This window comes from Nothobranchius furzeri, chromosome 14, assembly GCF_043380555.1.
Source record: "Nothobranchius furzeri strain GRZ-AD chromosome 14, NfurGRZ-RIMD1, whole genome shotgun sequence".
Taxonomy (NCBI): domain Eukaryota; kingdom Metazoa; phylum Chordata; class Actinopteri; order Cyprinodontiformes; family Nothobranchiidae; genus Nothobranchius; species Nothobranchius furzeri.
This window is the reverse complement of record NC_091754.1, coordinates 40079789-40105702: the sequence shown is the minus strand read 5'-3', so window position 1 is coordinate 40105702 and position 25914 is coordinate 40079789. Positions and strand designations below refer to the sequence as shown.

General features: G+C 42.5%; 1 protein-coding gene across 2 annotated transcripts in view; it reads left to right on the top strand.

The window, feature by feature from the left end:
- LOC107396553 (NT-3 growth factor receptor) overlaps positions 1–15463 on the top strand; it is a 52225-nt gene extending 36762 nt beyond the window's left edge. Inside the window, exons 12-19 of one of the 2 annotated variants that reach the window (XM_054747225.2) lie at positions 210–312; positions 1140–1328; positions 7307–7434; positions 10256–10428; positions 11572–11815; positions 12779–12937; positions 13115–14000; positions 14619–15463. In XM_054747225.2, coding sequence (XP_054603200.1) covers positions 210–312; positions 1140–1328; positions 7307–7434; positions 10256–10428; positions 11572–11815; positions 12779–12937; positions 13115–13300 — 1182 coding nt within the window. In that variant the 3' untranslated portion in view covers positions 13301–14000; positions 14619–15463. Of the gene's footprint in view, positions 1–209; positions 313–1139; positions 1329–7306; positions 7435–10255; positions 10429–11571; positions 11816–12778; positions 12938–13114; positions 14001–14216; positions 14449–14618 lie in introns of those variants that run through there. The other variant, XM_015976317.3, reaches the window with a different exon arrangement.
- Positions 15464–25914: the final 10451 nt, after the last annotated feature.

Here is a 25914-nt window from a genome sequence, read left to right as displayed (position 1 = left end):
GTCAACATCTTCCATGTAATATAAAAAGACTGTCTGTCTGTGAAGTCTGAGCAGGATGCTTGACTGAGCAGTTTTTTTTCTTTTGATGCATGCATTTAAACAATGATCACTGATAATTGACTACAACATAAGTCAGACTTGCCTTGTTTGGTAGCAAACATTCCAGAGGAAATTGGTTAAATACATTATTTTCCTGAAATTGCCTGCAGGTTTTCATAGCAGTGGGTCTGGCAACCTTTGCCTGTGTAATCCTGGTGATCCTCTTTCTACTCATCAACAAGTACGGACGCCGATCAAAATTCAACATCAAAGGTGAGCTAGCTGAAAATTTCTGCTGCAGCTGAAATGCTGGCCTCTTAAAGACAGCTTGTTTTATCCATGAGAGACCTCATTTAGAAGAGACGACTAAAGTGGCAAAACAGTGAGAGGTCAGCAAATCACTGAGTTGATTTAGGTTTAAGGAAGGTTTCTGCCTCTCATTTGTTGGTTAAATGTTGTCATGCTTGTCTGATGTGTTTTGTACCGTATTTTCCGGACTATAATTCACTCTGGAGTATAAGTCACACCAGCCATAAAATGTATAATGAAGAAGAAAAAAACATATATGTCGCATTTTGGGGGTAAATTTTATTAATTTTCTTACAAAATCTGAGACCAAGCGTTTCACATTGCAAGACAAGTACCGGTAACAATAACAGAATAAACAACCAGTGCGAAGCAGCGCGCCACGGTCTCCAGCAGAGGATGGCGGTGTTTCAGACCCTCGCAGCGAGTGGGGAGAGCACCCGCAGCACCCCGCCACAGGCTGCAGCAGGTGATGGCGGTGTTTGAAACCCTCCCAGCAGGGCAGAGGAGCTGAAACCTGGACCGGAGCCGGCCCGCAGCAGCGTGCAACGGTCTCCAGCAGGTGATGGCGGGGCAGGGGAGCTCATTCCTGGTCCGGAGCCAGCCCGTAGCAACGTGGTATAGCCAACATAATTTGGTATACAAGTCGCTCCGGAGTATAAGTCACAGGACCAGCCAGGCTATGAAAAAAAAGCCTGGCTTTTTCACACCCGTTTCCACATTTTAACATTTAGCAAGGCCAGCTGTGACAGACTGACACAATGAATTCAGACAAACCTAGTTTTTATTTCCAGGTCCGGGAGCAGTGATGAATGTTGAGGAAAACTCCACCAGTCCTCTTCATCATGTAAACCATGGCGTCATCAGCCCCTGTGCACTCGATAATGGCTCAGACTCTGTGGTGATTGGGCTGAGCAGGATCCCCATTATAGAGAACCCACAGTACTTCAGACATGGACACAACTGCTCCAAACCAACCACCTGTGAGTATCTGCACCTAGGAGGAGAAAATACTTTTCCGAACCTTTTCCATCTAAAAAATGACACCAAATAAATGAAATAAATATGGAGGTGGGTTTAGATTCTCACCTGTTTAGGGCAAGATTTGGTGTTACTTTGGTGAGTAGTATGTGTCAACACTACTGAAAGAAAATTCTCATTAAGGACTACTAGCATGTGTGAGTTTGAGTGTGTGTGTTTGCTGTGTCCTCTCTAACCCCCATCAGTTGTAAATGGTGAATGGCCTGTATTCATCCACACATTCACAAGCTGGTGCAGATAAGCTTCAATGTAGCCACAGCAACCCTGGAATGCACTGATTTTCCCTCCGACCACCACCAGCAGGCAAGGCAGGTTAAGGGTCTTGCCCAAAGACACAACAGTGGCATTCTCTGGTCAGAGCTGGGATTGAACCTACAACCTTCTTATTACTGGAGAACCCACTCTACCTCCTGAGAGGCTATGAAGCTATGGCAGAACCTTGAAGCCTTTATAGATGGTGCTGCATGAGCAGCAGCTTGTTACAGCAGCTCTGGCTTCTTTTAACTCTTTATTCTTTCCTCATCTTGTGTGGCATGTTTTCAATGACATAACTGCATTGGTCCATGGAAGTACTTTTATGTTGTTTGGGTTCTGTTTTTTTATTGTTTTTGGACTTTGCGAACACTCCAGGAAATCCCAGCAGCTCCAAGCATGGCTCCGTTATTTATACTGGTGCTTTGAGTGCCGATACTCCTCAGCACAGAAAGGCCAGTCCTTCCCCCCGATATACGGAGGAAAAGAAGAGGCAGCAGAGCAGGACATGAGCTCTAGGAAAGGAAACCGCCATATTTATCCTCCGTGATTATGGGAAATATACGTTCCTTCCCCAATAAAAATGACAAGCTCACAAATGATAAATGACCCGCACTTGTATAGCGCCTCTCAGAGTAAGGACTCCAAAGCGCTTTACACTACAGTGTATTATTCATCCATTCACATACACACATTCACACACTGATAGAGACGAGCTACGATGTAGCTACAGCTGCCCTGGGGCGCACTGGCAAAGCTGATCAGGCTACAGTGTAACCTAATGTTTTCTACTGAGGCAAGGATGAATGAGTTTTTTGCAGACTCTGAGGTCTCCCTGGAAGGATTTAAACCAGGGGTGTGGAATCCTGGTCCTGGAGGGCCAGTATCCCGCATGTTTTGGTTTTAATTCTGTTTCAACACACCGGATCAGCAGGTGATTAACAGGCTTCTGCAGAGCTTGATGAGCTGCTGCACAGGTGATTCAACCACTGAATCAAGTGTGTTGGAGCAGAGAAACCACTAAAATGTGCTGGGTACTGGCCCTCCAGGACCAGGATTCCTCAGCCCTGATTTAAAGTCACACAGGCTGACAGGAGAGCTGAGCAGTGTGTTTATCAATGAAAGATGATGCAACCCCGGCACATGTGACCATTAATAAACAACTCTGCACAAAAAAATGCAAAGATGCTCTGAACCCAATCTCATACATCTGATCCCAGAATGCACACCGAGGGTGAGAAGAAAGCCTCCACAAAATAAGTCTGTGGAAGTGTGGTCTGGGGAAACTAGTGAGAGACTGAAGAATTGCTTCCAGTCCACAGAAAGGGAGACACTTTCGGCTCTCATGAAGATTACCTTGACAACCTGACCCACTATGCCACTGTCTATGTGAACTTCTGTGTGGAGAACACTGTCCCTAACATGGAGAGTGAAGTGTTTCTCCAACAATAAGCCCTCGTTGACCCCTGAGCTCAAATCCCTGCTGAATGGTAAGAAAGCTTTTGTCAATGTTTACAACAAGGAGCAGAGACAAGTCCAAAAGGAGCTCAAATGCAAGATCAAATGGGCCAAAGACAGCTACAGGAAGAAGCTTGAGGAAGAGCTGGGGCAGAAAAATGCTTGTGGTGCACAGATAGGCCTCAGAAACATTACAGTTCACAGAGGGAGGGGTGATGTCAGTTGGACAGTTGGCCGGATGCACAGGCCACGGGACGACATCACAGCCCTCTTTGGAACACTACCCACTGGAGAACTGGAGGTGATGTCAGTAGGAGCTGTGGCATGCCCTCATCGCTGATCAGGGAATGGAGGTAATTGAGGAGCATGGACTCACTCCCAATGCTTTGGACCAACTCCCGGGGAACACACAGACAGTCTGGTGCCCTTAAAGAGGGACTTGTCCTGCAGCTCTACCTAATTCAACCCTCCATTTAGACCGGGAGGGACAAGGTAGACCTCAGTGGCAGCGTCTGCAGCGAGGTGTTAGAGGAGTCTGGCTGGCAGCTTGGGAAAATACATTGCAGGAGGTATCTCCAGGGAAGTATCTTATCGCTGGATCCTTTAGGGCAGCAATACTCAATAGGTGACCTGCGGGCCACGTCCGGCCCGCGGGCCCTCTCTTTGTGGCCCCCAAACCCACGTGCACCCTCCAACCCCACCTCCCGACGGGGACTGAGAGGTGTAGGATAGAGCTGAAGAAAATAATCGAATAATCAATGCATCGAGATGCGGGCATAAACGATTCGGCATCATAGAAGAGAACCATAATCAATTATAGTGGAATGTAGTTTTGTTATTTTAACGGCGGCGCCAGCGTAGCATCCACATCTGTTAGAGCGGTGTTCTCCACATTTACCGGTTAGGAAACTTTGGTCCGCCTTCATGTTGCATTGCAGGGCTGAGCGCTGGAATTGTAACCTGAGACCGAACCTGACCCGAATCAGCCCGATCGGTTCTGTTGGATTTGGACAGTGAATTATGCTAACTGAGCGGGTTGTCTCGCCGCGCACTCCGCTCGCTCGATCAGAGAGAGAGAGAGAGAGAGAGAGAGACTGCTCACAAGAGAGAGGATCGGAGGACGCTCCTCCAAACGCACATTATTATTTTCATAAAGTCATTATTGTTTCTCCTGGAAGCCCTCAGTCAGACCGAGTGCTGTGATGTCGGGAGATCCGGTCTTGGGGAGGGGGCGGGGTCAGTGACGGCGGCTGCAACGTAACCTGTCTCTTGTATTTAGGGACACGGAGAAGTTAAAAGGAGAGAGAAATAGAAGATAGAAGTTCTTGTTCCGCTTTATTCTTTTATTTCATGATGATAAACTGATGTTAAATTCAGCTTAAAGACAAACTGGGAGGAAGCTTTGGTTCATTTTAGGTTACAGGAGATCATGTCTCCTATCTGCTCCTCCAGAGACAGCATGGACATGAGGGTTGCATGGTGAGGGTTACATGGTGAGGGTCCCACAGCCGAGCTGGAGGGGGACAGGTGTTGTCCTGCTTTATATTGTAAGCTTGTGTGTTATGTGCATCGCAGCCAGCGATCTGAACAGCAGCAGTCTGTGCTGGTCTGTCCCACCAAGTTGGTCACCAGCAGTACAGAGTGTGAAAGAGAGAGAGGCAGGGAAAAGACTAGATATTTTTAATTAACGGGTTAAACTGCTGAAACTGGGAAGGTCTGTGAGTTAAAACTGTTAAATGACAGGAGATGTTGAAAAAGCCTTGTGTTCATCGTGTGTTAAAAAACAAACGGCATTTAAGGGATTCAAATTAGAACGTTACCTCATGTTCTTTACAAGCATGTCCTCATCCATGCGCTCTGCTCTGCAGCAGCTCCAGAGCTCACGCAGATAGACAACATTCATGCAAAGGTGGGAGGAGTGTATCAGTCGTGTTGCCTGAAGCTCTAAACCCCTCAATGACATCATCAGCAAGCGCAACCGATTAGCCGGTAGAAACAAAGGCCGTGTTCCAGATGAGCCAGTTCTGCGCAGATTAGAACAGCGGTGATCACGGGCAGTGCATGCCGGTTAGATTTGTGTCCGACTTGACACCGACTTGCTCTGACGTCATGCATACGTAGGCAACAATAAACTTGTGAGATCAAGGCGGCCGCAGATTTTGGAGCAAGGCGCTGCAGTTGCTCTCCACCGGCTGCAAAACCTAGGGGATGACGGGAAACGCCTGGCTCTCACCTGATCTAAGATCTGATTTGTTCACATTCTGATCCAAACATCCGGTGGTAGAACATGAAATGTTAGTTGGTCACATGTATTCTGTGAAACATGTTATGTTGATGATGACAACAATATAGGCCATAAAGAGAAATGTGTTTTGTGTTCTTTTGTCACGTTTCCTATGAGCACACTAAACCTACAGCTGATAACCTTTACTTATTATTACAGTCATGTCTCCATGTACAATATATGATGTCCACAAGCACGTGAGGATGTGTTTCAGCTGCTAACAGACACCAGAATTAAAATAAATTATTAAACAAGTATGAACTCTAACGCGATATCTTCATCCATCGTCACCCGTGAGCTACATGTAGGGAAATCTGTCCGACTTAAGCGCCAGCTTTCAGCCACTCCCCCTGCTGCGTCCGTCTGCTCTCGTCTGGTTTCCAGGCGAGGCGCTGCTCAACTCGAGCAAGGCCAAATTCTATATCATAGGCCAACATTATACAGGTTATATCTTATATCGTTTATACCTAGCTCATGATGGGTTTATGGCAACTTCATGCCCTACAGTTTTAAATCCTCCTGTTTTTGTTTAGAGGAGACTTGAATTCAACTGATGTTTCTTGTGTTTAATGTACAATAATGTGCAAAAGTTTTATTTAGGCAGTGTCACGGTGTGGAGGGAAGGTGAGGGAGGAAGAGCGGATCCTTCAGGCAGGTAAATCGACCCAGGCCAGACAGCAGCAGACATTTGGTTCCTTTTTAATGGTCAGGAGTGCAGACACGACAGGGTGGACAGATGTGAACATAAACTGACATGTAACGAGTACGAACCGACAAAACCACAAGCAACACACAAGGCTTATATACACACTGGGATGGGTAATCAGGTAACAAGAGGCAGGTGGACACAATTAAGGAAAAAACTCAAGGCACAGGAGAGCAATAATGTGACAGGCAGTGTTGGGCATTTTACATTAAAATAGTAATAGTTACTAATTACTTTGTCCCAAAAATAGTTGAGTTAGTAACTCAGTTTCCAAACTGTAAAAGTAATTAGTTACATAGCAAAGTGTCACACTGTCCTGTCTCCCCATTCTGTTCAGTCCTGTGTCCTTGTTAATCTCTCCCACCTGCCTCTCGTCTTCCAATCGCTCCAGGTCCCAGCTCCTCCTGTGTTTTAACCCTCTCAGTTCTGTGTGTCTTGTCGGTTCGTTGTTTCATTGTCCTGCGTGTCTCATTAAATCCTTATTGAATGTTCTCGTCTGCCTGCCTCCCTTCTTCACCTCATTTGGATCCCCACCTCCGCTCCACTCACCAGCACGTTGTGAAACAAAGTAACAGTGAAGTGACTTTTATCTTCTAAAACGCAGTTATGTTCGATGTCTGTTTTGACTAATAAGAATACAGCTAGTACTAGAATAAACTATTTCTACACAGAACAGGATTTACAGAGAGGTCCCATAGTTGATTAAAGGTTAAAATGGCTTGCCAAAGCCTGCCCTCACTCATATTCTCACCTTTCAGTAGCGCTATTATCCCCCCCCCCCCCCCCAGTTTTACAGATTTGTAATGTAATTTGTAATACACGTGTGTGTGTGTGTGTGTGTGTGTGTGTGTGTGTGTGTGTGTGCGCGCGTGTGTGTGTGTGTGTGTGTGTGTTATGTACATTTTTGCCATTTGTTAGTGATTCAGGTTGGGGTGCAGAGCCGTTTTGTTCACGTCCGACACATCACTGTAGCTGTTAGAGAAACACTGCTGTGCTTCCTTCACCCACATTGTAGTAACGCGCCATTTTACATGCCCAGTATCGGTAACGGCGTTGCAACGATGGGAAAAGTAATCTGGATGAACTAGGCAGAGGGTGGTCACACCACATGTTCATTTGATTTAGATTTCTCTTTTGATAAAAAAATAAATAACTCTTCCATTTTTAAAATAATTCTAAAAACATTTACTCAGAGCTGTACTTCCATCCCGTTTTCTCAGATGTTCATCATATTAAGCAGCGGGACATCGTTTTGAAGAGGGAGCTTGGAGAGGGAGCGTTTGGCAAGGTCTTCCTGGCTGAATGTTATAACTTGAGTCCTACGAAGAAGATGCTGGTAGCTGTGAAGGTAAGGTGTGTGTGTGTGGGTAGGGGTGATGCTGTAGCTTCAGCTTCACGCTGAAAGCATCAGCAGCGTGGAATGGCAACTGAACTGCTTCAAATAGGATCCATTATAGTCTACAGACTGTTTCAAACCAGCAGCGATGTGGCAATTTCCAGACACATCCCCACGCTGCTAAAGATAGGACCGGCTTCCAAGGGCGTCAGTTTGTTTTCAGAATTGCTGGGGACAATAACCATACACTTGAGTGGGGTTTAAAAATTGCTGGGGACAATAAAGTAGGCTAGCAAAGGGGTCGGCGGCTCTGGAGCCGCATGCGGCTCTTCCATCCATCTGATGCGCTCTCTGTGCTTGTGAAATAATGAATGGATGTTTAAATAAAAAGCTTTATATTTTACTGCATTAATTTTACATCTGTATGCCAATTCTAAATTTAAAGACTGTCTGCGTAAACCTGAACAGGTCCAACCCGGTCTTACTGTGAGACCGGGTTGACGCGTCACGCTTGTGCGTAATCATATCTTCGCATTCTGAGCTGGAGGATGTCAGATTCTGGGCTTCTCCTCAGACAGGTTCCTGGATGCGTCGCCACATTGGAGACAAGAACAAGCACTATTCAGCCAAAGTTTCATAATCAGGTGTTGCAGTGTGAGTGTCCTGTCACAGTGTCCCGATAGATAATGCGCCCTGGCTACTTGGCCAAGGGGATGTCCCTTTGGCTGACTGGTTAGAGCGTATGACTCTCACCCGGGAGTCTGGGGATCGAATCCCGCCCGGGCCCTCGTTTCTCCACCTTGCCACATATTGACGGATAAATGCGATAAGATTTCCTCCCACTGAAGCGTTCTGGAAACCCGGTCTCTCTGAGGGATGTGTAACTTGGAAAAATGTTCTTTTTATGAAATTATGAAACTTTGGCTGAACAGCGCTTGTTCCCGTCTCTAATATGGAGACGCATGACGCGTAGAGACATTTGATCACGCACAAAGTTTATGTGGAGCAGAAGCGGTCGGGCCACGGCAGGTGGAATGTTCCTAGCCTACATGAAGTGAAACTGTTTAATTGTAACATTAATGTGTTACTGGGCACGCTGGTCTGGTTGGTTATACCAGTGTTTGAAGTGGAAAACACACACACACACACACACCAATTAAAATAATGCTGATAGCGTGGACTAGAAGACAGGTGATAGTTTACGTATTTAAATGATGATCAGACTGCTGTAAAATGTAATCTCCATCCACATCCAGACACAATTATCCTCTAGTCTTTCTCTAGTTGCTCTGCTCTTGTCTGGGCTGATCAGCTGATGGTGCGCCTAACTAGCGGCTGATGCACATTTTACGCATTTGGAGAGGTGGACTGGATGCTTTGCGTTTACTGGAAGATGGTCCACTTAACGCACGGGTGTAGACTACATATTAATGACAAATGAATGAAAATTAAATTGTGAGTTTTTACTTCATATTTTATAAATAAAAATGACGGGGGAACACATTTATGACGCTTTTTTAAACTAAATTTTCTAGCGCGACCTGCCTGCTTCACTTAAGTCACTGCTTATTAAGGTCCGTCCAGAATTACTGTGGGAAATGGGTAATAATGGCTCTTTGATGGGAACAGGTTGTTGACCCCTGGTATAAGATCTGAGCTGGTAAAACAAAAATCCTCATCAGCAGGCGTTTTTGAAAGTGGGGGGGACACAGCTGCCAATCACAAATTTTGCCGGGGACATGTCCCCGGCGTCCCCGGTTAAAATGACGCCTATGCCGCCTTCTATTTTTGCCACGAGCCGCTTCTGGGACACGTCAATTTCCGCAGTTAACTTAGGACTAGGCAAGAAATGACACACAGTTTCAGTGTGAAATTCCCGGTAATTTTCAAAATAAAAGTACTGCAGCGATGCTATTTCATATATATGAAGCTTAGGTGTGACCCAACGGTTCATTTACTTACAGCATCGTTTCAGACGTGCAACAGTGTTTTTTCTCATGGCTTTCATCCTGGCAGTGGAGAGGAACAACATCATATATGACATCAAACAGAGATATCAAACTTGATTTCCTTCTTTTGGTTTAATAGCGGATTGCGTAAACAAACTGTAACCTTTGAAGTCTCGAGTGATCGTGTGATCTCATGAGTCAAGCGAAGAGCACGGCAGAGAAGCCGCTTTGCTGCTGAGACTTTCACGGAGTGCACTTGAGTGCAGTGATTGTCGTGAATAAACCTTTCCTCTGCCGTTCCGCACCCCTTTTGCTTCCAGTGTGCAGTAGGGGTGAATCACATCAGACACGAAAGTGAGATGATGCGTCCAAAATTTCCCTCTTTGCTACCGGTGTCTAAACAGACAGACAGATGAAAATTAACGAAGACACACACACACACACACACACACACACACTCCTGCAGAGACACATAGTGTTTCCATAAATTTAAATATTTAATAAATGCGAATACAAACAACCAGGTTCAGTTCAAAGATATACAGTAGCGTAGGTTTAATATCTATCCTTGTTTGTGTTTTACCTGCTGGTTCCAGTCCAAGGTCACATGATTAGTTAGATGAGAGGCATGCAACACCAGGACGAACAACTCTTCACAGTTATGAACACATTTAGAGTTTATTGGGCATGGTTTTGGTGGTTTTGGTGGTTTTGGTGGAAACAAGAATTGGAGAAAATACACAAGCTTGAGAACGTGAAAGTGAAGCAAAGTTTTAATAGGGAGCAGACCCAATGAGGATTGATGATTGATTGTTGAGATAACGTTTCTATCAACCATAAAAAATCAGCATCGTGGGAAAAATATTCTCTATTATCCTTCTCAGACTCTAAAGGACCTAACACTGGCAGCAAGGAAAGACTTCCAGCATGAAGCCGAGCTGCTGACAAACCTCCAGCATGAGCACATAGTGAAGTTCTATGGAGTGTGTGTGGATGGAGACCCTCTCATCATGGTTTTTGAATACATGAAACATGGAGATCTCAACAAGTTCCTACGGTGAATTCCTTCATACTGATAAAGTATTTGGTAACGTGAACCTATTTTTCTGTTCAACTGTCTCATCGTTGCTTCTTTTTTGGCCTTAATTTTTTATTTTTTACCTTTAAAGCAGCATTTGAAACCGTTGATTACATCATCCTGATCTCCTGTCTCGAACACTATGAAAGCCCTAAAGTGTTTCAGCTCATACATTTTTTTCTGTAAGCCTCAGAGTGTCACACTCTGTCCTGTCTCCCCATTCTGTTCAGTCCTGTCTCCATGTTAATTGCTCCCACCTGCCTCTCGTCTCCCAATCACCCAAGGTTCCAGCTCCTCATGTATTTAACCCTCTCAGTTCCGTGTGTCTTGTCAGTTCATTGTTTCTATGTCCAGCGTGTTCTTAATTAAAACCTTGTTAAACCGTTCCTGTCTGCCTGCCTTCTTCACCTGCGTTTTGATCCTCACCTCCGCTCACCTCACCGACGCATGTCGTGACACAGAAGCTGTTTATTAGCTATTCTGCTATGCGGTCCCCATGGTTCTATTCTCGGACCATTTTCTTTATTTATTTATTTATTTTTTTCATTTAACTTCTTCTAACTTTAAGTGGTCTTATAACAAAATAATAAAGAAATGATACAATCTTTTGTTGCCATTTTGTACTCACACGCTATCCGGGTACATAGGAATTCTTGTGTGTAGCTTAGAGTCAATATTAGACGCAAAAAGATCAAATACAAAAAATTGCAATAATTAACCCTCCCACTGTCCTAATGGGTGTGACCCCGCAAGGAAAGCTGACCAATGAGCAGGGTTGATGGTTTATCCCTTGAGGTCCATGTGGCAGGGGTGAGGAGTGAGCACCACCTCACCCCTGCCACGTGGACCTCAAGGAGTTGAATCCTGCTCAATGCTCAACTTGCCTCGCGGGGTCACACCCATTAGGACAGTGGGAGGGTTAAAAAGGATCAAACAAGTTTAAAACCACAAAGAAGATGTTAAATATGTTAAATGTGGAGATATAAAACGCTTTCGTCCAATTCATATTAAACAAGGTAGTAGCATTTCTACTGGTAAACTTCTAAAGCTTGAATCAAGTGTATATTTGCATATCATTTTCAGAAAGCCACCATTTTCTAATACTCTGTCCTGATTCCACAGAGCTCATGGTCCTGATGCAATGATGCTGGTTGATGGGCAGCCTCTTCAAACCAATGGCGAGCTGGGTCTGGTCCAGATGCTTCAGATAGCAAGTCAAATTGCAGCTGGGATGATTTACTTGGCATCTCAACACTTTGTGCATCGTGATCTGGCAACCAGAAACTGCTTGGTGGGAAATGGCCTTCTGGTGAAAATAGGAGATTTTGGCATGTCCAGAGATATTTACAGTACTGATTACTACCGGGTGAGAACACATCCCACTGCTCATCCATTTTAAACGTATGTCAGTGACTCTTTCTCAGTACTAGTTGGTTTTAAATCAGAACTAAATTAAAGGTGTCCAAAAAATATAATGTGAAAATAATTTAAAAGGTCCGAAAATTAGGGTTAGGGTTGATGTTTTATCTCCACAAATAGCTCAAGGCTAGATTAATTCTGCTGTGTGGTGGAGTTGCTAATGCTAAAGGTTGCTTATAAAAGTCAGTTCTCTGCTGTTTCTTGGACGCTAAACCAACAACCTTCCCCGTCGTGAGTCAAGATGGGTGAGTCCATGAATGTTAAGTGACAGTGTGATGTAGGTCTGTCAGGCTTTTCTAATCCCAGAGTTTCACCGTCTATTTCCTATCAGAAGCTAAGTATAGGAGACTATTTTCATGTTCAGCCTGCATGAAAAACTCAGCATTGCTGTTGTTAAATCAAAAGAGAGATGTCCAAATATCAGGAAATATGACTCCAAAACCTGCCATCTGAAGCTACTGTCTCCTCCGGCTGACTTGTACCTCCTGAATCAGGTGTATCTGAGCCTTTTAACCCCCGTAGTACAACTTACAAGGCATTCATTCCTACTAGAGACCAGACGTATCGACTCAACGAGTAAACCACACCTTTAAGTGCTAGAAATAAAGCAAGGTAGGGATTGTTTAGGTGCATTGATTACCATTTTATATTTGACTGGTTAGAAATGACTAATTGTGAGTGCGATATGGACAAACCAGAAGGTATAGCTTCTAATAAACAGAAGCATCAGCTGATTAATAAATTGAAGTGACATGCTCAAACTTTTACTCACCCACTTTGTTTCTTTCATCCAATCTCGTGTGTGTGTGTGTGTGTGTGCGTGTGTGTGTGTGTGTGTGTGTGTGTGTGTGTGTGTGTGTGTGTGTGTGTGTGTGTGTGTGTGTGTGTGTGTGTGTGTGTGTGTGTGTAGGTGGGAGGTCACACAATGCTGCCTATTCGTTGGATGCCTCCAGAAAGTATTATGTACAGGAAGTTCACCACAGAGAGTGATGTGTGGAGCTTTGGAGTGATTCTGTGGGAGATCTTCACGTATGGCAAACAGCCGTGGTTTCAGCTTGCCAATAATGAGGTACAGAATACAAACGTACCACATCTGTCCATGAATAATCACATTAATAATTTATATCAAGGGTATCCGAATGATTTATGATCATACATTTCCATTTACAGCTAAACAAAACCTCTCCACACTAAAGACCATGTGTGCTAATGTATTTATTATTGTTTTTTTACCTCCTGTTTTCAGGTGATTGAGTGCATTACTCAGGGGAGGGTACTGGAGCGGCCCAGACTTTGCCCAAAGGACATCTATGACATAATGCTGGGCTGCTGGCAGAGGGAGCCTCAGCAGCGACTCATCATCAAGGATATCCAACAGAAGCTGTTTGCGTTAATGAAAGCTGCCCCAGTTTACCTGGACATACTGGGATAGACACGAACCTACTGGAGCAGACTCATGTGGACCCACATCATCCGTTTAGTCGTCATGGAGCCATGGAACAAGCCCTCTCATGAATGGACTGGATTATGTAAAACTGTGATATAGATTCTTTTTTTACTTGAACTCATAAATCAAAATACACTAAATACTGGTATTCGTTACTGTAATAACCCAATATGTTGGTGCTTGATATGTTCATGTTAAAATGTTGTTGAAGATGCAGTCAAAGCCACCGGTGACTTCTCTGGTACAGTGTGATGGTGTCAGAGGAAGTGATGTTCCGGCTCTAAACTTCAGCCACGTCACCGACTCAAACGTGTACCCACAAGGTGTTTGGCTCTGACCCTGGCTCTAACCAGGTGTTTCAGTTTAAAAACCCAAACAAATATTTTACTAGGCAAACCCAGAACTGAATGACCATAACTTTACATTCAGTGAGCGGAAGAACATTCCATCCAGCATTCTCAGTCCAAAGAGTCTGAGTGTCACACCCTGTCCTGTCTCCCTGTTTGGTTCAACCTTGTGTCTCATTAATTACTCCCACCTGCCTCTCGTTTTCCCAATCACCTTAGCTCCGCTCCACTCCGCAGCACGTCTGACAGAGGTCGGTTCATTCTGTCAGACGTGCTGCGGAGTGGAGTGGAGCGGAGCTAAGGCGGGGATCCAGACCGGGGAGGAAGAAGGCAGACAGGTAAGATTCACTACACAGATTTATTAGGACGCACGCTGGACAATGAAACAATGAACCGACACAAGACACAGAACAGAAGGGGTTTAAATACAGGAGGACCGGGAGCTAAGGTGATTGGGAAAACGAGAGGCAGGTGGGAGTAATTAACGAGACACAAGGCTGAACCAAACAGGGAGACAGGACAGGGTGTGACACTGAGCTCTTCCTGGTCTGTAGGCTTCAACTGAGACCATCCTGATGGGACTTAATGAGAAGCAATTCCTTTTCACATGGATCTCACGCTACGCAGGACTTCAGGATACCCTCAGACCTTCCTGTACACCTTTTGAATACTCAGATGTGTTTTCCAGCATGATGTGTACCTTAGTGGCTGGTTGGTTTCAGACAAAAAAACCAACTGAAAAGTAAAAAGTGAATATTAATTAGGTAATAAAAGAACAAAGTTTTATATCATTGTGACTTATGGAAATGTTTACATATTTCTGTTCCAACATGTTGCTCATAAAGATGTGAGTTTGTACGACTGAATGTAAGTTTACATCTTTTGGCCTGACCCAACGCTGTTGCAGCATTACATAATAGAGCGGATTCTGAGTAGGATGGGTTGTCCCTCTCCAGGTTTTTCTGGCACTAGGAGGTGACACCCGAGGCAGACTCAGAACTCTGGAGAGATGTCCTCTGTGGTTCGGGAATGCTCTGGGGTCCATCAGGAGGAACAGGAGAGTGTTGCTGGGGTGATAAATGTCCCATCCTCCCTCCTGGATGGATGGTGATACAAGGTGTTTAGACAGGCCTCGCCTTCCCCGTCACACTTGTAAATGATCAAATTCAATAAGCATTCAGATGCACGTGGTCTAAGATTTCAGCTGCTCAGCAGTTTGTTGATGCTTCCTTCTCTTCCTGATGCATTCTCATTAGGAGACAAGTCTGGGCTGCAGACCAGCCACTTCAGACCAGACTGCATGAAGCCATCTGGGGAGAGGCCTGGCATTGCTTTGCTGAAGGCACATTAGGTGTCTCTGTGGTAAATTTATGAAACCTTTTAATGAAGGCAGAAGGGATTTTCACTACTTTTCTTCCATCCAGAACCCAAAAACCCAGCAAAAACATGAACTAAAGAACACGTCCACTGTCTCCAACCTGGCGTGAGCACTGAGGTGATCCTACAATCAGAATATTTTTTGGAGAATTGATCTTTAATATTCGGGCTCAGAGTTTTGGATGCAGTAGACTATGCTGCTCTCAGCTTTCCTGGTTGGGCCTTTACACTGGGGGTTTTTCCCAGATTTTCCCACTCTTTATGAATCCTTAAAATGTCATGCTGTGTAAATGTTAAGAAAACTAAAGTTATTTGTAATTTTGCACTGAAAACCCCTCTTAATTCTTGTACTTGTATCTCCTAAATAAAGATTCAAACTAAATTAGATAACGTGATAGTTTTTTATTTTATTTTTTTGCATTTTAGTGATCTTCAGATTTTTATTATATATAAGAAGTATTGTTTGTACTGTGTTTCCCAGTTGTAGTACATTTTTGTCCCCAACTGTGTGGTCTTACTTCATCCCATTAAAAAATGCTTCGGACTCTAGTAAACACAAGTTTAACTTTGTAAAAGATCTACAGGGTGGACTATTTTTATATGGATAGACCTTAATAAAGTGGGAATGGTTGGTATTAATAACGTCCTGTTTGTGGCACATTAGTATATGTGAGGGGGCAAACTTTTCAAGATTGGTGGTGACCACGGTGGCCATTTTGAAGTTGGCCATCTTGGATCCAACTTTTGTTTTTTTCAATAGGAAGAGGGTCATATGACACATCAAACTTATTGGGAATTTCACAAGAAAAACAACAGTGTGCTTGATGTTAACATAACATTATTCTTTCATGAGGAATTTACAAGTTTCTGACCACTTATAAAATGTGTTCAATGTGCTGCCCATTGTGTTGGATTGTCATTGCAGCCCTCTTCTCCTGCTCTTCTCACGCTGATAGCAACATCACAGGAGAAAAGCCAGCCTAGGCTTCCAGTATCCGTAGTTTCAAGTGCTGCACATCTTGTATCTTCACACCATAGAAAATTGCCTTCATATGACCCCAAAGATAAAAGTCTAAGGGCGTCAGAGCAGGAGACCTTGGGAGCCATTCGACTGGCCCACGACAACCAATCCACCTTCCAGGAAACTGTTCATCTAGGAATGCTCGGACCTCATGAAAGAATAAAGTTACATTCAAACCAAGCACACCATTGTTTTTCTTGTGAAATTCCCAATAAGTCTGATGTGTCACACAACTCTCTTCCTATTGAAAAAACAAAAGTTGGATCCAAGATGGCAGATGTCAAAATGGCCACCGTGGTCACCACCCATCTTGAAAAGTTTGCCCCCTCATATATACTAATGTGCCACAAACAGGACGTTAATATCACCAACCATCCCCATTTTATTAAGGTGTATCCATATAAATGGCACACACTGTACATAACCTCCCAATTGTCATTTATAAAAATGATCAATTACTAAATTATTAAATCTATATTGCTTTTATCATTGTTTAGGAAAACCCAACCAGGGACAGGAGTTGGAAATTAGCATTTGCTATAAACTCTGAATGCGCCGCTACATCTTGCACTATGCTGGATAGCAATGTCACTGTCAAATAAAGATTAAATCAAATCAACCAATCAAATAAAAATCAAAAATACTAATGGTAAACATTAGCTAAACAGTGTAGTTAATCAAATCCCACTTTTTGGGACATTAAGAAGTCTCCAGGGAGCAGCAAATAGCCCAGTGTGTCATGGTGTGTAATGACTGGACTTGAAAACCTGCAAGGACCCCAAGGAACAGTAAGGCACTTTAAAAGACTTTAATAGCAAAAACCTAAGATGTGGCGTTACCCGTAGAGGGTGAGGGTGGAGACAGAGTCGGTGAACAGGCGAGGGTCGTGGAGGCAGGCAGAGTTCTTGGCGAGGGTCAGGCGTGGAAACGAGGTTGGGAGGCTATGATCAGGCAGGATGAAAAGGGCTGGAAGATTTACTAGCAGATATTTATTATGTAAATATATTTTATTTAAAAAATCTAGTGGTGTGCCATTGTTTAATTTTATATATTCCTTAGGGATGCTCAGATCTGATCATATGATTGGAAATCAGGCCAGATCATGTGATTTTCAAACAATCGGAATCAGGTGGGAAAGAGTCACATTTTTCCTTCTGTGATGGCACGGACATATTCCATGATGACAATGCCAGGATTCATTAATCAATCAAATTTTATTTGTGTAGCGCCTACCACTGCCTTTACAGAAGCCCAAAAATCTGAACATGACATAAAAACAGTAAAAGAGCAAAATGACAAACAAACATATTAAAAACCGCATTACATAATTACTAATATGATAAGAGAAACACAATAAAAGAGATATGATAAAAGAGTAAAATGCGCACAGCGTCCCCCGGTCCCCTCCTCCTCCCCCTTGTCCGGAACTCTACCTCACCAGTCTGAAGCAGCCACCCTGTCCGTAACAAGTCCGGACCTGTTACTACGGGCTTCGTCCGGTTAAATTCCGGAACACGTTATCCGGATGTTTGTATTCAGACACGAAGGTCTTACGGACAGAGTCTGGAACATTTCCGTTTTTCATGGCCTGTCTGAAGGGAGCTCTAGATGGGTTGGGAAAGTAGCGTATTTCGGCGGTTTTAGCTTTCCACAGACCGCTGCCGTGGGTCACCTCCCGTGTGTCAGGTAATAAATGCGACAGCGACAAATTTCGCTGATCGCGGCCATTTTCGCCTCCCTTGTGTCGAGCCCATAAGGCAATCAAAGATTTTTTCCGTGCCTCTACACTTAGCACCTCAGTTACAGTCTCAGCGAAACTGCATTTTCAAGACCCTCAGTTGTAGAGGTTCACCATGAAATGCTACCGATAAGCCGGCTTTTTAATATTCAGAGCTCTTAAAGGTCATTACTATGGCAGAATGTGGGTGTGTAGAAGGTGGGATATGATCCAAACACCTGCAAATAGAAGAGTGTTATTCATGAAGCAGGACATGTCTGTGTGTATTCAGTGTTTTTTGCATCAGTAAGTCATTTTATTACCAAGCTTTAGTTTAGTTTAATTTTCCATACAAAGGTTAATAAATGAAGCCCCTGGTGTCTGACAGAAAACACCACAAAACAAATAATTATGCAAATAAATTATCATCACTAATATTTATTATTAGACTCAAACGACAGGCTTTTTTCACACATTTTAAATCGTATCTAGTTGTTGTAGTCGTAACAGTAAAATGATGAAGTAAGTGAATATTTCATGTCAGATGCATAATTCGAGTTCCACCTACACGTTCACTCAGGTTCTGATGCTGATGAGAGCAGAGTGAGCAGAAATTGTAAATATGAAGAGTCCTGTGGTGCTCTGGTGCTGCTGGCCATCATCTAAGACACACAATCCCTCTGTTGCACAAACTGCTATCAGTCAGGTGGTCAATAATTCAAGAGATTTTGGAGACATCCATCTGTGTCGTTTCGAGCTTCTCACATAGCAGCACAGACTGAATTATGTTAAATGCCCTGGGGAAATCTTAGAACATGATCCAGTGCTATTCCCACTTGTCCAGATGGGAGTGGGCTTGGTGAAGTGGCTACAAAATAATACATTTCAGATTCTGACTATATTACATAAACTTAACATAACAGTAAATGTGTTTTTATTTAAAACTATTTCTAAGATCATGTGATGACAATGTCACATAAACCAACACACTCTTTCAGCCCTTGGTGTGTCTCTAGTTTCTCCTGGACCTTTTTCTGATGGTCCTTTCACCTGGGACCTCTGTATCCATCACCCCTGACTTCCTATACATTTCATCACCTGTTTATAAGTCTGAATCTGGTCTTGTATGGTTGTACCATTCCAGCCAGTTGGTTATGGTGCTCTGTGTGCGCAGTTGCTGCCTATATTTACATCCTACTTTTATGTGCTGGACTGTCTCAGGCATCACTGAAGAGTAAGTAACCTGGTCTCTATTGTTCTTGTGCTGGCCATGACCAAAGCTTTTATACCATCCTTCCAGTCAGCCTTTTCTAGTCACTTGCAGGATTTGTGAATACCATCTACTTCCTCAGTCATCCTGTGGAGCATGCCAGGCCTTATCCTTCTAAGCCAGATCCTCCTGCCCCTCCATTTTTGAGCTTCTGCTGCCTGAGACATTTACTCTGCAGTTCATAAAAACAACCAGATACTTAGCTTAACTTTCACATTTGAATCAATTCGGTATCAATTCCCGGTACTTAACGGTCCCAATTTTTAATACTTTTGAGTTTTTAATAAGTGATTAATCCTCTTTTTTAAATTAACATTTTTTCTCAATATATAACCATATTTAATAAATATCATGATAAATAATATAAAAACTGTATTTAATCACCGTAGGGCTGTACAAATTCTTCAATGAGATCCTAAAACCCCAACTGTTTGTAAATGATACAAAAATTCAAACCCAGCTGCGTGTACTCCTATTCCTCTTCTATTCCCTCATGATGAGTAGACCATGTATTATAAACTACAAATGAAGTTATCTTTATTTCTAATTTATATTGATAATTTATAACAATTATCTTAGGAAATCAGGTATTCAATGCTAGAGTATAAGTGGCAAAAGGTACAGAAACAAGGCATTGTTTCATATCACGTGAATCGGTCCTTGGTCGGTACCACTGAATTCGGTGGTACCGACCAAATACGGTCGGAACCACCGAAGTACCAAATACGGTACCCCTCCCTACATTGTACATTCCACTTTTACACTTGAATCTGAGATATTTTTTCATAATGACATAATGATGTTCAGATACCTGTCTGATTATGTGGAGCACCCCCAATATGTATGTATGTTCAGATACCTGTCTGCTCGACCCTTGAGATGAGGATCCAGTGGTATGAGAACTGAGTTACCACGGTCTAGTATACAACAAATATAATTTAAAAACAGCTGTACTCTGATATTTTATTGTTTTAACAATTAGCTGGGTCTGCATGCATTTTTACCAGCTCACACACAGATAATTATATTATTAAAAGATATATTTTTAAAGTTGTGCTCTAAAAGCAAATTCAGTGGAAACAATGTCAATGTGTATGATAAAAACAAATTCATAGATGCTTTGTGTTTGTGCCTCAGTCACCAGCATCAGTTGGTATTCATTTTACATGACCCAGAATTCCCCCTCGGCTAAAAAGGGCTTTTAGACTACTAAATAATTCACTGTTCACAAATTATAAGAACAGATTTCATACCAGATGTTCAAGTTTCATATTTTGTTTGGTAAAAACCTGATATATGTTCTGCAGAGCCTCAAAGGAGCGGCCTCCTGTTCGTTATGTCTCTTATCGCCATCTCTTTCTACAGTCTTGTCCTCTGTAATGTGATGCTCACAGCATGTGTGTGTGTGTGTGTGTGTGTGTGTGTGTGTGTGTGTGTGTGTGCGTGCGTGCGTGTGTGTGTGTGTGTGTGTGTGTGTGTGTGTGTGTGTGTGCGTGCGCGTGTTGGGGGTGCTCCACATAAACTCCCTAATCTCTGACATCACTGCAGGCTACAGTTCCACAGGCATTTTACATATAAATGTATCTTCATTAAGGCCAATTACAAAATGATAAATTTTATTATAGATTTTTTTGTAGAGTAAAATATATGTACACAATAAAAATGTTTATGAATCAGGTTCTCACTAATTATGCCATGTGGTTGTTTTTAGATTATTATTTTTAATTTTAGGTCATTGCCCTTGAGTTTAATTAGCTTCTTTTTACCTTCAACTGATTATTCAGACTTTTGTTTTAATTATTTTGTTCCTCTGATGAAACATTTTATTTTAATTACAGTGTTGTGTTCTGAACACAGGGGTCAGTATACTCCCTATGCTCTCGTGTGTGGCAGAACGTGCTACAGACCCCACCTCGTGTCCCCTGGCTGCAGCCAACCCTCCTTCTCTACCCATGGCTAACAAGCAGTCAGTGATTGCTCACCATGAGCTGGTAGCTAAGCGTCAGCAAGCTTGTTTACAGCGCTGCTCCCATATCCATGTTACACCAGACCTCCCAGCTGATGTCACCCTTACTCCATGTCTAAATCAGTGACAGCGTCAAGGTCTGAAAGAACTAGCTTGCTTCCTTTGGGACTGGTAGGTTGTTAAACAGTCATAACTAAATGCTTTTTTTAAATCAGTCAAGTAGTTACATGCTTTGTGTGGGTTAGGCTAGAGGGATTGGAAATTTCTTTTGTGCATTTATTTTGTGTTTCTTCTGACTGTATTACTTGGTTCTTTTTTTAACACAGGAAAAGGGTTGTTTTACCTTTAATGTTTTGGCCACCACTGTGGTCTTCCTCTGAGCTTGCCACTGTTGGCGGAGGAGGAAGTGACACTGCTAACAGCTTCCTTCTCCATATACGTCATCAGTGAGAGGAATTCTAGCTCTTCGTCAGCCATGTTTGACTGAATAGCTTTGTTTGGGTAAATGACGCATGTACGCCCGCCGCCGTTTACGCAATACCCAGGTACAGCCTTCCCGCCCCCTCCCCCTCAGACATCTGGAACTTTTCCCTGCTGTATAAAGGTAGCCGAAAGGACAAGTTCAGGTACAAAAGCGGTGTGTCTGAAAACACAGTTCTGGTTAAAAACCGGACTGAATTGTCCACACATATTCCAGATTGTCAATCTGAAAAGGGCTCAACAGTGGCGAGCTCTGTGGATGTCCGCAGGGCTGTTCTTCACTTTATCAAACTCAGAGTTTGTACAGCTAATGTCAAAATGTAAAACTATAAATTCAGTCGAGCTCTTCCCTCCCTCTCCTGTTTCTCCTTAAATCCAACATCGGCTGTCGGGTTTAAGGAGAAACAGGAGAGGGAGGGGAAGAAGGAAATGAGGCAAACAGAGTGAGTGTGACGTAGAGAAACCAGACTGGTGTGGAGGTGAGCAAAACGGCTGGAAAAGTGTGGGTGTTGAATCCCCCCACATCCCCCACGGGTGCGACGCCCATGACTCACACCCAGGTCTTTTGACTGTCTGTATGTAAATGTTGTTGATGCCTTGCAATTTCCTGCACCAAACAGGGCGAGTGAGGGAGTCAGACACCATTGGAGGCTGGTGTCCAGCTAATAGCAGGCGGGGATCTCATCATATGCGGCTTAGGAGTGTTGGACATGACCTAACCCTAACCTGACAAACTTGACATGTCTTTCTATTTAAGTGTTACTGAAACTAAGTACAACAACGTCGTAGCTATTCTCTTCTTCTTCTTAGTTGAATTGGCAGACTTCATGCTTCCAGGGTGCGCTGCTGCCATCGGCTGTTTCTTTCAGTTTACAGTCAAAGTGTGTGATGCGGAGCTCGTATGTCCCTAAACAGCTACTGTATTTCAAGATGGCACTTGACCATGGAGAATCGTCCACAGTTTATTTAAAATAATACATTTTCATTCAACTGTTTTCATTATTATAAGTATTAATTGATAATAAAAGATATTTATAAGACAATAAATGAAACCTGTGCGCAAAAAGGAATTGATTATAAAATGAGCAGTTAAACTGCAGTTACATTTTGGATTTATTTATTTATCTTTTTAAAAAGTCAACCTAAATGTTTTTCCAAAAGTAAAACACTAAGCAGTGAGTTTTGGTCCTCATGAGGGTAACTAACTGGTCCTGACAAGTAGAAACGATCCTGATGAAGAAACACACAGGAAGACAACATGAGACTGTGGTAGTGATTGGGCCTGTGGGACTTGGCACTTAAAGAGCATTTCACTGGAGCGATCGATGCAATCCTCCTCCTGACAAACTTCATTACAGCAGCTGTAACAATATCTGTGTCCTTCTGTCATAACATGCATTATTGGTGGAAGGTGGAAACATTTTGTTCCAAAAGCTTGTAATTAAATTGGACTCAGTGAGGTCCTTATACACAGCAAATCAAAGTGTCAGTGTAACACATTTTATACACATTACTAGCTTACAGTGGGTTATATTTGATAAAAGGTGGGAAAAAAACTAAAATAAAACCAGGACAACTAAAAGATTGAAGGATAAAAACAGTTAATACTGATTTATCAAATTGTGAGCCCTTATTCTTACTAAAGAATCAGACAGAAGGTGGACAGCCTGGGCAGGGTCTGGACCAAGGTATGGAGAAACATCTGGACCAGAGTCTGAAGAATTTGTCCCGGTGTCTACCTGAAAGATACATTAAAAACTGTACATAACATAACAATATTTGAGTTTGCACAAACTTTCTATAGTGACTTGGTGAATTGGTTTGTGCAGAGGCCTACAGTGCTGGGTCCTAAGTGGTGGGGTGTGTCCATAGAAGGTCCACCCAAGAGTCTTGGTCACACACTGAGACAGGACTGGTCTTGACTAAGCTATCACCCCCTCACACCATCACACAGAGTGATGCAGCATTCTGATGTGGTCCAAGTCAATTCAAGACAGAGTGTGCCGGCTCGTTCACATACACGAGAGACACGAGCATTCCTTTTACTGATGTTTAATGCGGTCTTGCATCTTCTTAATCTTTACACCACACGAACACCGTAGAACTAATGAAAAAGCATAAATCATGTACAAATTAACAAGTTAGTTGCCTTAAGTTTGCTAACACACAGAGTTAATAAATAAAGAATAAACATACCACTTTGGCCTGCTAGTAGACAAACCGGTAGACTTGAAAACACAACCTTCTTCTCAAATGTTCTTAATTGCCACAAAAATGCACTTAGCAAAGCCTTGATGAATTAACTGGGATACGGCAGTAGTAGCTCGCTGAAATGTAAACACATCTGTTTATTGAAAGGACATATTGTTTTGGCCATATCACCATGGCTACACTAAACCCAGTCCTCAGGGTGAAAGAACAAAGTTTGTGAATGCTTTAATTTTATAATCCATTTGCATATTTGCTAAAACCCACCTTAACTGAGAACCCATAAATTACTCAATAACTATGGGATTAGATTTGTGCCAATACGATCAAGAAAAAACACTTTGGAGATCAAACAAATATTAAGACATTGAGAGAAAAAAATTGTTTCAAAAGAAAAACTTACTATCTGAATCAGATTCTTAAAATGATCAAGAAAAACACTTACGGTCAAACAATAATTAAGAAATTTACAGAACAAAAATGTTGACTAAAGGAAAAAAAATTGTTTCAAAAGAAAAACTTACTATCTGAATCAACTTCTTCAAATGAGTAACAAAGTATGTTTCCTTTTTCTGTTTGCCTTTATGTGTTTTTGTTATCAGTTTCCTTTGTTTCATTCTCGCTGCTCACAGCTTTGCTCTCACTACCAGATTTGCACTTACACTTTCTGGCTTTCTCCTTTGCAATCCCTGAGTTTTTGGTTGCAATTCTGACACAACCCTTTCGGGTGGGTGGGACTTCTGAGAAGTCCTCTCCCATAGGACAATGGTTTCTCTAGAGTGACAGTTCAGTGACCTGGAAGTGATGTAGCCTCAAATACTTTTTTTCCCCCACCTCAGTCAACAGCATAAATTTTGAGCCCCATACACGTTATTTCTGCTGTCTGTGGTGTCTACTGAGGATCTAAAGTGAGTATTGATAATATATTTTATCTTTTCTTAGTTAATCTGTAAGTTAAGCCACTTTTTAAGTTGATTTTAACCAGACGTTAGCTCACTAGCTAGCTGCTAAGCAAGCCATTGTGCTAGCCTCAAGGCAAGCACAATGGCTTGCTTAGCAGCAACTCATCTTAACATATTCATTACTGGTTTCATGGAATTAATTATTGCAGTTTATGTTAATAAGTTTGCTAATTTTTCAGGAATCTGTGGAACATTAGAGACTTTGCAGCTACTGGAGCTAACCTGTGTACAGCTAACTCGCTACAGAGGAAGCAGCAGAAAGCTGAGGTAACAGGCTGTTTTGCAGGTAAATACTCTTTTAGTGGAACTGCAGGATTTTTATGGTATAACTCAGATAGAATCTACATGAGCTATTGTGGGAAGACATTTACTACATTTACATACAGATACATGTATTTTTTTTCCCATGTTACTTGGACAGGCTAAACAAGTTCATAGTTCTGCCTGTTCCTTTTTCAGTGAAACGAATGGATTATATGATGTAACTCTGACTGAAAAATTATCTAAGTGAGTATGTTTGAAAATAAATTTCTTACCAGTGTACAGATCTGACATTTGTTTGTCAGAACAGGACAAATCAGATTCAATGTGCTTTCTGTCGCCCTAAATCAGATCCATATCTGATGTTTTTATTACTTAAGTTTGTATGAACAGTACATTTGATACCACTTTTACATCTCTGAAGTGAAACAGATCACATAAGCGCTTGAGGAAGTGGGACACAAAATGTAAACAATGGATAAAACAAAATGATATATTTTGTGAGGTACTGGTTAGAGATAGTTGGGAAGCACTGATCTAGGTAATGCACCACAAGCATTTTAATTTTACAAGCTTGTTTGGCATCAAAATAATTAGAACCCTCTTCTTTTTCTGTCACACCTAATACATAAATAAACACACACCAATTTCTGTCACCGCTGATGCCTTCATTAAATCTAATAAAATCTATAGTAACTATAGTCTGGTGACTAGTGTCTAGTTTAGCTACATGTAGCTTAGCTGGAGTAATATAGTCTGACTCTGCCTCAACTGGTGACTTTTCTACTTCATTGTCAGCCAGACAAAATGTTGCTACAGAGAAACGCCCAAGGTACTGACCCCACAATGAGAAAATCATAATGTCCACATTTATTTCACACAATCTCAAACGTCACACTAAAATTAAACTCTTTGCTCTGATTTAATTATTTCCTTATTGATATCAGTTTTCCCTTTGTTGTAGGTAATCCTCGGGTGTCAGCAGGAGGA